The sequence below is a fragment of the Aythya fuligula genome, chromosome 7, assembly GCF_009819795.1.
Source record: "Aythya fuligula isolate bAytFul2 chromosome 7, bAytFul2.pri, whole genome shotgun sequence".
NCBI lineage: Eukaryota > Metazoa > Chordata > Aves > Anseriformes > Anatidae > Aythya > Aythya fuligula.
In genome coordinates this window covers 33,259,238-33,271,272 of record NC_045565.1, presented here as the reverse complement: position 1 = coordinate 33,271,272, position 12,035 = coordinate 33,259,238, and the positions used below count along the sequence as shown (strand labels likewise).

Sequence of the window (12,035 nt, the reverse complement as noted above, 5' to 3'; positions counted from 1 at the left end):
TGGTTGATACTATATAAAATATCTGACGGGCATGGACAAAGTCATCTTCCACAACATGCTGATCTCTGGGGAAAATGATCCTCATCCCTATGACTAGCAAAGTAGAAGGATTTCTACTTTTTCTTTACCATCTTTCTCACCTATATAGTAGTGCTGTCTAAACAATTAACACAACTACCCAGAGCCAAGCTTTTCCTGAGATACCTTGCATTGCAACCTGAAGGCTATGTGTTTTTTTCTTTCCTTTTTTTTTTTTTTTCTTTTTCTTTTTACATTTTCCCCCCATCTTCTTTAAATAATGCCTGATTCAGCTTCTTTTCACTCTGGCATAACAGATGGTTGGCACAGCATCATTTCCCAGGAATAGTAGCAGAGCTATTTCTACAGATCAGGCTCATTTCTGAGAGCTGGGTACTTATGGAATAACCCACACATTTATCTCACTTTCAGAGGGAAAGGCTTTTAGAGATCTGAAGTTCCAAATTAGTTTTATGGGTCTGGAGTGTATTTTTCTTTCAGAGAAAGAAATCAGAGACTCTGCCGACAACATAATTGAGTTCCTCTGAGTTTGTTGCCATCATAAACTGTACCAAGTACACACAGCTGTCTTACTTCTTGGTAGGTCTGTGATTACAAGGTTTTCATTTCGGGACATTTTGCTGTCACCTGGCAGTCATTTGTAACCAACTAATGCACATCCATTCAGAATGAGTGCCATGTTTCCAAGGACTCTCTTTGCCCTTAATTCCTTTTTGCTGACCATGATCAAAGCTCCTTCCATCTGAGTACCATGCTTATCATTTCCTTCTGCAAAAGTTGGCTGTAAAGAAATGTCAGCAGCAATATTCTTGGCTCGCTTCCCAAGATCAAGGTCTGAACTTCTATGAGACTGCCAAATATGATTTCAGGGATAAGAAAATAATTGAGACAAAAGATAACTAATTAATTTGTTGAACCAGGTGTTGAGCAGTCACTAGCGATAGTGAAAGGTGTTACATAAGTTTAAGAACTGGACTTCATTAGCTATCTAGGGCTAGGTGGGAGGAGAGAGAAAAAGGCAGATTAAAAAATATATATCCAGATCTTGACTTAGATTACAGGCAGTAATAAATTCATTGTGATTCAGCTGATATTAAAAATAGCTTTACTGAGGGGGAGGCAACCTCTGAATTAGACTTACTAAGTAAATGAGGCATTTCACTAATCTGAAATATGAATGTCAATCCGAAATAAAGGACCGATTAAGTAGCAGCCCCAAGAATTGTTAATGCATTCTTGTGGGTGTGTCTAGACAGATGAAAGGCAACTTTCTGCTTTCAGCAAATGAATAAAATAAAGCATTAGATATTTGCTTCTCTTCCAAGTCAGTGTTTTGTACTTAGGTAAGTGTAAAATATAATCAAAAGAAATAGTAAGCACTTAGTTTCCCTGAACCATTAACCCAAAGAGCCGTTTATCTATGGTTGGTGCAAGTAAAAGTAATGAGATTGTCAGTTGCAGCTAAAGAGGGCACTTTTTCACTATAACCATTAAACAGCTTCCTTGTTGCACACAGTGTGCATAAATAGGATGAAATTGTTTGCTCAAATGCATGGTTGAATAGACACAAGCATAGCACTTAAAAGTAGTAACGAAGGTATTCTTGGAAAACCATATATACACCTCATATTAGGTTCCTTAAACCTGTATTGTAGTCAACTGATCAGTTATTTAAGAAGAAATTCACATTCAACTTCTGAAAGCCAAGAAGATAAAAGTAAATCCTGAGGGACCACGTTCATTTCTCAGTTTCACTGCTGTGTGCTAACTGCAAACTTCTTTTCATTCATCTGGAATAGGTCCAAGTCTGAACATGTAAGGCAGGCTGCAAAATCTGGTCAAAGCTCTGTAAAATATTCTTTAAAGCAAGAAAGTTTTCTTTTCTATCCTTTTGAAATTGGAATGACTGGCAGCAAAAAGGTAGAGAAACACTGACTTAAATTTCTCCTTTGCTGTACTAAAGATTTGTCTGTTAATATCTAAGACAATTAACATTTGTAGAAAATAGGGTGGGTAGACCCTAGATCTTGAACATGAATATATTGTTAAAAATAAGGTTGATGGATGGAGCATTAAGCAGATTTGTACTACATTTCCTAGACCTGCTACCACTGGTATTGAGACACAGCTCTGATCTTTTGAGAAAATAGATAAAGCTGTAGAAGAGAAGAAGCTCTATAAAAGGTTCTGAAGAGAAGAATTATCAGTTGCCTCAGTAATTGTTTGTCATGCTATGCAGCATCTTGAGCTAACAGATGGTAAGGGTGTTAAATAGCCAGCCGCAGCTACTGTACTGTAATGAAACCCTCAGCCATTACCACTGACACTTTGGAACAGGACAGATAGAGTGACAGAAGGAAAGGCAAGATTTGTGCGCTCTCTGGAGGACAGGATGAGAATTCAAAATGATCTTCATAAACAGAGTAAATGTCAAAAATCAGCAAGTTGAACTTCAGCACAGACAGATGCAATGCACTGCTCATTGCAAAGAGAAAGCCAAGGCACAAAGGCAAAATCATCCTCTTAGCTGGCACAGAAGGGCCATGGAAAGACTGGAAGTCAACAGTGTTGGCACTGCAGTGAGCTAGTCCAATCTCAGCTTGCTCTCAGAGTGATACACTAGGTCTACTTATCCTCCTTGGCACTAATGAGCCCTCAGCTGCTCATTTGGTGATTGTACATTTAAGAAAGAGGTAACAGGGAGAACTTTGATTTAAGAAATGTAATAGGCTTGAAAATCATGAGCTCTAAGTTTAAAGAGCTGAATTTAGTTTATATGGGAAGTGTCTTTCAATATTCAGAAGAGGACTCTAAAGAGGATTGCCGTGAATTTCCCCCTGGAATCTGCAGAGAGCTAAAAGAGCAACTGTAGGCACTACAGAAGATTTCTATCAACAAAAGAACATCAAATGTAGTGTTCTATACATTTTTCCTGTGTCTTGAAAACATCTGTCAAGCCCAGAGGCAAAGTGTACATATTCATCTTCCCCGATGGAGATTTGCTTAGGAGTTTAAAGCCTACTGTTGCTATCAATTTCATCAGATAAGAAGGTAAAACAGCACGTAGTGGGTAGAAAGGCCCCCCCTCAGCTGATGACTGATGCAAAATGGCCCTGTCTGGTGAAACTCTGGCTTTAAGGTTTGCAAAACTTAATAAATTAGTATAGACTCATTAAAACATATATAAAACATATATTAAAACATATATAGACTCATTAAAATCATAGACTCATTAAAACAGCTCATTCTTCAAAAGCTTACAAAACATCTTTAAAAAACAGATGCCAGAATAAGATTTGCCCCAACAAAGAGAATGAGGAAAAGGTGGGACATATGCACACACCTTGCAGTGTGATCAGCATTTATATGGGGACCAAAGCCCCACATAAGTCAATTTCCCATCCCCAAAAGTGACCTCTAACAGATGCTGAGGGGAAGTATAAGAATGGGACAAGCAATCCTGGTTTGCACGGGATTGTCTCCTAGCTGCATCCTCTTGCATCTGGGAGATGTTTTTACTCCTGAACCATGCAAGGCAGACAGCTTGTGTCTGACTGTTCCTTACCTTCATTTGTTGTAGAGGGTAATGCTGGAGTTGTGGCTGGCTCGCTAGTCTCTGTGACTGGGGCAGATGTGATCAAGTCATCCAGTTCTGTGGTAGAATCATCAGTCAAAGCTTTGAGGGAAAAAAAAAAAAACAAAACAGTAGGAACTATGAACAACAATGGCAAAATGTGAATATAAACCAGAAGTAATTTTTTAGTTAAAACAATCAGGATTTGTCATTTTTGTAGAAATGTGTGAAAGTACAAGAAGTTGGTTTTTTTTCAGTGAACAAACTTGGAATTGTCCCTTGTACTTCAGTCTGAGTCCCTGTATAGCATCACGTAATACTATGATAAATAAATATTAAAGCTTGGGATTTTTAAGTTTCTTGGCTACTGGAGAATGAAATAGCATGTTCTTATCCCTCTTTATGAAAACTTCAGTGCACGTATTTTCCATGCAATATGTCTTTACCTGAGCTCACCTAGACTCAAAACTGATCTTGGTACTACACCATCCAACTACATCCTTGGTATTACAAGCTGAATTTACTCAGGATTCTTGCTATAGATGCTGCCTCAGTCTCATCATTCACTGAAGTGTTTGCACAGAAGGAATACACAGGTATAAACATGGGGATCATTAAAGAGTTGAGTTTGTTTTAGATATAACTTGCAAAATGGCCATTCTTACCTTCAGAAACTGTGGTTGGGATTTCAGGGGCCAATGTGGTATTTTCCTCTGCAAGAACAGCGGGTGCAGAAGATGGATCTGAGGCCAAGAGCAAGTTGAGGAAAGAGGGAGAAGAAGAGAGAGGCAGCAATTAGGAGTGAACGCGTGGTCTGAAACCTTGATGAAAGTAAGCAGGTTGGGGCTTAGCAGGGAAGCGAGTCAATGCATAGCCCTTTATTGTTACTGAAAAAAGTCTCTCACCTTCATTTAACCTTTAACTCTAAAGACAGAAGATACTTGTGCTATTTCTGACTGTGTTCTTTTACTGCTAGAGGTGCAACAGGCATTTGGAAAGATGCAAAGTAGCCATTGTTAGGGAAATAAAGAAAGATTTTTCTTGCTTTTCGGGAGTGAGTGCTAGCAGACAAGTGCTCCTCACCTTCTTCGAGGGTTGTCACGGTCACTGTAGCAGACAGTGTCTCTGTCCCTGTTATGTCTGGGCTGGGTGCAGAGGAGGAAGCTGCAGAGATGGGCAGGGGTGAGGGAATATGTTACTAGACAGAATCACCTGAAGGGTTTGCAAAGGAGGAATATGTGGGTGTTGAAGGGACTGTTAAATTTAAGGAATTCATTACTGGAGTGAAACATCAATCCATGATAGAAACTGGAGCTGATGTTTGGTGTTATGAGTTAGCTTACGTAATCTAATTTAAACAGGAACTTAAATGTTATTCTTAGATTTTACAGCATAGTGCCTGTTTTTACCTTCAGGAGCTGTGGAAGGGATTTCTGGAACCGAGGTATCACTGCTTGTTGTAGGTGGGGTTGGTGCTGTTGATGCTTCTGTCGTGTTTTCAGAGGCCGTGACAAGAAGGAAGAAATGAGGAAAGGAGAGAAAGAGAGCATCCAGGTAAGGCAGAATGGCTCAACTCAGCTGTTGATGAATTTAATTGGTTTCAGACTTTGTAGAAAAGGGTGTCTGTATATTATCTGTCATCCAAATCCACACATATGGCTCAGAAATGGGTCTTCATGTTACAACTTTGCATTGCAAGTGTCAGGAGAGTTTCAGACTTTTCTCACTGGGAGTGAGGAAGGCAAAAGGAGTGTGATAGGCAAAAACATAAATGGGTGTTGTAACTTGGCAGTAACATATATATATAACAGTAATAGCTTCCCAGTGCTGCAACACAGCATGTTTTATCTACTTCATTATGAAGTCCAAAATGTGAAATAACAAAGGTATTTTGTCTCTCTGTAGGAAAAAATTTATTACAGCCATTTCTGTCTTATCTGACTGAAAGTCTTTCTCCCAAAGTTGTCACAGTCATTGGGGAGGAGAGGGAGAGTCTGTTCAGACTGTTTTTTCTGCAGTTCCCTGCAGAGTGTCTCTGCACTGAAGAGCATCACCACAAGCTGGTAAGAGGCGTGGTAGAGAGGGGAGGCTGGTGGCAGAGCCAGCTCTTGCCCCCAGCTTGCAGGGCACAGCCTGTGAAATGCTGGGCCAAACGTTGGGAGAGGCTGAATCTGGTACGACCAAACCTGGAGGCTTATAAACTGTTAAGAATCCAGATAAATATTGTTATAAATGGTGAGAAACACAGACTAAATGGCTTTATCCCAAGTCATGCTTCTAAAAAAAAAAAAATATATATATATATATATATATATATATAAAAATCATTATTTCGTTCTGATTCTCTCATTTAAATTCTGCACCATTCAGCTTCACTTGAAGTGAGATTTGCAAGTAACATTTGCAGCTCCTTATTGGAGTTGTGGTCTGAGTGCTAGTGGCAGCCTGCCTATGCTGCCAGAAAGCCAGGGGTTGGCACCAAGCAAATGGGATTCAGAGACAAGCATTGGTGGCACTGAGAGATGCTGATTTTGCAATATTTCTTGGCATGTCCTCTGATCTCCCCTCATAACCAAAACTTGCATCCAGATATTAATTCAGCATTTTTCTAAGGAGGCTATCAGAAGGATGAGAAATTAAATATCTGCCAGCAGCAATTAAAGGCAGGTGTGTGCTTTGAAGAATTATGGACTCTAGATCTCAGGCTCAATTAAAAGCTGTGTTATCAGTGTGCTAAATAGCTGGAAAGGCAGAGGTCCAACTCAGGAGGTGAGTTCAAACGTTTGGCTGTGCTCCTTAATGGTTCTGGAGCTTTTATGAAACTTGGACACACAAAATCACAATGATCTGGACACTTCTGCTTTACAAAACTATACCTGTAGTATTTATAGCTACAAGGTCAGGGAAATTAATAATTAAATGCATATATTTCTACTCTATCTGACAGTTTCATATTTTTTAAGTGAAGATGTTAAAGTGAGGGTTGCTCCTTCACAATAATATTTAATTTTCATTGGCTACTGTGACTATTTTACAGATTCATATGGTCACATCTTCTTAATCCAGTTGAAAAAAAAAAAAAAAAACACAATTAGCAGAGTGTTTATTTTAGATATAACTTGCAAAATGGCCATTCTTACCTTCAGAAACTGTGGTTGGGATTTCAGGGGCCAATGTGGTATTTTCCTCTGCAAGAACAGCAGGTGCAGAAGATGGATCTGAGGCCAAGAGCAAGTTGAGGAAAGAGGGAGAAGAAGAGAGAGGCAGCAATTAGGAGTGAACGCGTGGTCTGAAACCTTGATGAAAGTAAGCAGGTTGGGGCTTAGCAGGGAAGCGAGTCAATGCATAGCCCTTTATTGTTACTGAAAAAAGTCTCTCACCTTCATTTAACCTTTAACTCTAAAGACAGAAGATACCTGTGCTATTTCTGTCTGTGTTCTTTTACTGCTAGAGGTGCAACAGGCATTTGGAAAGATGCAAAGTAGCCATTGTTAGGGAAATAAAGACAGAGATTTTTACTTTTTTTTTTTCTTTTTTTTTTTTTTTTTTGGCATTTCCTGAGTGAGTGCTAGCAGACAAGTGCTCCTCACCTTCCTCGAGTGTTGTCACGGTCACTGTAGCAGACAGTGTCTCTGTCCCTGTTGTGTCTGGGCTGGGTGCAGAGGAGGAAGCTGCAGAGATGGGCAGGGGTGAGGGAATATGTTACTAGATGGAATCACAACCAGGTAAAATAAAAAACATTTCAGGGCTCAGTGAAATCATTAGTACTTTGGGCTTCATGGAAAGGGAAGTTAGTTTACCAGATTTTAGCTTTTGCTAATTGGTTCAGAAGAACATCTTCTAATTAGTAATAATAAATTGATGTAGTAGTAATTAATAGTGAATTTGGGAGACTGATGAAACTGGTATACCTCTTGTCATGGTATGAGCACACCTGATTGCCATTCCACCTATTCACTAACTTCAGAACCTGGAAATATTAGGTCAAACTATTAAAAGAATTGAAGGTGAAGAAAATATCCAGATAAGAGTGCCTCAGATGATCCAATTGTACAGATCTCATCATACAGTCTTGATAATTATATTGTAGGTAGACTTAATCATGTACTTGTTTTCCCTCCAAACACATTTTCCTGTGAAAATGAAGATGGTGTTGGCCATTGGCTCCTCCAAGGCTACTTACATACAGGGTTAGATAATGAAATATTTTTACTGAATTCCAAGTGTTCCTCCTGTATGCTTCTCAAATTGCATATTACCCCAAATTTTTGCAGGTGCCATTTACAGCTTGAGTTTTTCCCTTGCCTTTGCCAGTACAAGTCGGCAGTTCTGTGGTAGAGGTTACGGTGCTGTCTGTGGCAATTGTTGGTGATGAACTTGTAGTTTGGGGATTCTCTAAGGATGTTGGAAGATAGAGGAAATAAATTATTAGGGAACTATGATGATGGTCATGAGAACTGAGACACTGGTAAAACAATTTAAATGTCAGGTTTTGTGTAGCAGTGGGCTAATGCACTAGACCTGGTAGTGTGATTGCTGTCAATTAGTGACAGTTCTAAATGAACTTCTGAGATATTTGCCAGTGGTACCGTTAAGGCAGATGTAGATGCTTAGAATATGCGGCAATAGATCAGTGCTACTACACTTTTTTGTTTTTGTTTTTGTTTTCTGTTTGGTTTTGTTGATAAAGATCTTGAGGAGAAATTATTTAGGGAACCAGCCTTTCACTTTTGGGCAAATGGTTGAGAACTGCATTTTAGTGCCCACTTCTTTGTGCACCACAAAGTACATTAATGATTAACTCAACACTTTAAAAATAAATAAATAAATAAATAAAAAAATCATGAGAAACATGAGCGGCACCTATATTTTAAGATTTCCTATTTCCATTATTCCATTATTTCAGGCACATGGTGGTGAAAAAACAAGAGTCACAAGCTTATACCTGGAGTGTAAAGACTTGTTTTATGTTTTCCTAATTGTTAGCAGTGTACTGGGTCTGGCTGGAATGTTAACTTTCCCTGCAGATGAAAGGCAAATACAATTCCTAAGAGAAATCCAAACAACAGAAATAATTTTGGGATAGATGAATAAGTAGTAATGAGGAAAAATTAGGAACATGCACCTTTCTAGGATACTGTCTGCCAAGGAACTCTAATCATATGATTTTTCAAGTTAAAAATTAGTCTCTGAGCATTTAAGGATACGGTGAAGTGCTAATGGATTTATGTCTCAAAAACGCTGCCTTACCTGGTGGTGCAGTCGTGGAGGATACTGCATCTGTGAAGACAGAACAAAGCAAAAAATTGATATTTACAGTGGAGTTATTTTTATTGCTTCAAAATAGGTTGCTTCTACCTATGCGATTGTTGATTTCATCTATGTTTATGACAAAAAAATTAAAACACTTTTTCAATTCAGACATGTCTTGGTTTACATCTTCTGGAAGTACTTCTACCTCATGTTAACTGTTTGCCTGCCTTATTTTGGGAAGAGCCTACAATAAGATGCTGACTAAAGCATCTTGGACTATTTTCTTTTCAGCATATTCATACTCAGTGCTTGTTGCTGCTGGTCTTGGTATTTTGTACAGAACATCCTTGTGTTCCTTGATCACTTGGTTCAGCCTAAGTACAAGGAGCCTCTGCTTGCACACAGTTCAGCTCCAGTCTGATTTCTGAATGTTCCTCATTTTTACAGTTGACAGAAAAATCCAAAGAAAGTTTTCTAAGTACAGATTTATATATTTTTTACCTGAACAGATGACACCGACATCTTCATTGTGTCCACAGTCATTTTTGTTCCAGCCAGCGTGCGGACAGTCCCAAAGGTAAGATTCAGTTCCTGTACACTGCACATCATCCAGGAGGATGTTTCCTTTGCCAGGGCCAAAGTAAGACCATCCGTAGACAGAAACAGCATAGCCACAACCAAGTTGTCTGCATACAACATTGGCACTGTTCATATTGAAGTAATCATCACAGACTGTCCCCCATTCGCCTTCGTGGTAAACTTCAACCCTTCCGGCACATCTGTCCCCACCAGATGCCAGTCGCAATTGCGGCGGATCTTCTAAAATGAAAGCAAACATTGGCAGGCAAACATCTCAATCTGTTTATTACAGAAAATGTAAACTTCTCACATCTGAGGCTGCATCCGCCTCTCTGCAAGGATCGGCTGTGCAGTGTTTCTGTGTCCCCAGTTCCTGGGGCTCACTGGGGAACACCTGCAGTGCACAAAAATCATGGGGCAGGGAGCCAGGATCAGTGCTGTTAATTCAGCCCAGTTCACTCAAGCTCTGCTTCATGCAGGAGCTGATCTGTCATGTTAGGGTATTGCTGACTGGGTGTGTTCTCGCTCTGGAGTATGTCTCACTCTCTTACCTTTGCGTCCAAATGTGTTTCTTATCCATTCTAAGAATCTGTTCCATGCTGAGTTTGGATCTCCACCTCCTGTGGGCTGCCACCAGAAACCACTTGCTGTATCAGATAAGAAAGCACATTATTAGCACTGACATAGTTCTAGATATGTTTTATGGTTTTCTGTGTTGACGCAGAGATGGACAGTTAGTACTCTTATGTGGTGTGTTTTCAAAGCAAGAATAATCCTGCGGTTCCTTCCTGTGCCTGGAAGGACATGCTCATTCTCTCGTAGTTCAGTGGAAGATGATCATAGAGAACCTTATTTCATGGCAGCACAAGAGCAAAGTAATCCAACCCCACAAGTCCTCATGTACCTCCTGTGAAGACACAGGCGACTGTGAGCTGAGCTCTGCCAGATTTTACTGGGGCAGTAGAAAAGGTTACTCACCTTTGCCATGTTTTTGCCGTAATAGCAGGTGAGAGTGTGAAGCATTTGTACAGACTGACAGTTGCTTTGGCTGACAGCCCAGTGAGTTAGCTTAAAGTGCTCTCTTTGCAAATACCTGTTCAGGTGTGGTTGGAGAGCCCAGGCTTCATCTAACTCAGCACTGAAGAATACACTACACACTGCTCAAAGCATTTCAAAATGTAGGTTTGACTAAACCAAAGTGTGGCATTAAATATTTGTAGGGCAGCTCTTCCATTTACAGTCGGCGTATTTCTGGCTAGTTCTGTCAGGTGTAGTGAATAACAGGCATCCATATACTCATAGGCAATCCTTTGCTTCCTCTTGTACAGTGAAAGTGCAAAGAATAAGTAAGTGGTAGTCTTCCACTCTTCTTTCCCACAAAGAAGCAGGAAAACTCTCGTAGGTCCCATGCCAAGGAAGAAAAACCCAAGCCCCAGCATTTTAGTGTTTCTCCAGATTCAATGTGATCATGCAGAGATGTACACCAAGAACATGACAGAACAAGAACAGTCTTCTTTAAACCCATTAAGAGATGTTCACAGGACAAAATTGTCCTCCAAGAGAGGATACAAACATTTGGGCTGATCATGTGGTTTTGGTAATCTGTAGATTCAGTCACATAAATACCTTTGAAAATCTGGCCCTACGTATATTCAATTAAAGAAAAAATTATTTAGGCTGCCAGAAGTCAAAGCAATGTTTTCAAATGGCAGCTGTTAAATATCCTTGTTCCTTTGGAATTAGCAAGCTCTGAAGAGCTGTACCTGATTCAGTCACTAAAATCAGGAGAAATTTCATTTGGGGCCTTTATTTATTTATTTATTTTTCCCCTAACTGCATTTGGTTTTCAGCCACTTGCTTTCACAGACTCTTACTCTTGTGAATAGATCAGTGATCCTAAAGTTTTGGGTTTGCAAGACAGGACCCTAAGTGACTTTTCCAGTCAAGTTAATCCAGCCTACATCGGGTCAAATTGAAGACAAAAGTGAATTTACTGAAGAGAGATTAAAGGTTTGCTGAAGTGTTGGGATTTGACCACCTTCTGGAAATGCGGCTTAGTTCTCTTTGATGCTGAGCTCACCTCTGGGCTGCCTTTTCTCTTGTCTATAAATAATTCAATATAGCCAACCCCAAATCTACATTCTATGAAATTCTCTCTTATGATTGATAAGCCTTTATTCATGGTGCCCAAGCCGATTATTAAAGATCAAAGTATCTCATTCAAACTAGCAAGATTGCAAGGAAGGTTTGGGGTTATTTTTGTTTGAAGTTTGAAGGACAATAGCACTGCGTCAATCCCAAGTCTCAGCAGAGACTTGCATTTGTAACATATATTTCCACCTGCGTCTGACAGGCTGCTCTTTGTTTTATTTTATTTTGCTCTCTTGGTCTACATTCTTAAATGTATAGTGTAGAAGAATTTTAGTTCAAAACTAAAATATTTGAAGAAGAATATTTGGAAAACAACTTCCCCTAGCAATTCCCCTCACAGAAGAGAAACAAAGAAAATACTCTTTAACATACCCCATTTTAAAATCTAACCTATGAATTTGATCTGAATGTTAGAATTAGAAGACAAATTAAACCAGCA

The 12,035-nt window shown here is 39.5% G+C and overlaps 1 protein-coding gene across 1 annotated transcript in view; it reads right to left on the bottom strand.

The window, feature by feature from the left end:
- The window catches only part of LOC116491360 (deleted in malignant brain tumors 1 protein-like), a 112,329-nt gene that overhangs the window by 18,995 nt on the left and 81,299 nt on the right, over positions 1-12,035 (bottom strand). The window contains exon 37 of the mRNA XM_032191240.1: positions 9,368-9,682. Within this exon, the coding sequence (XP_032047131.1) occupies positions 9,368-9,682 (315 nt within the window). The remainder of the gene's footprint in view (positions 1-9,367; positions 9,683-12,035) is intronic.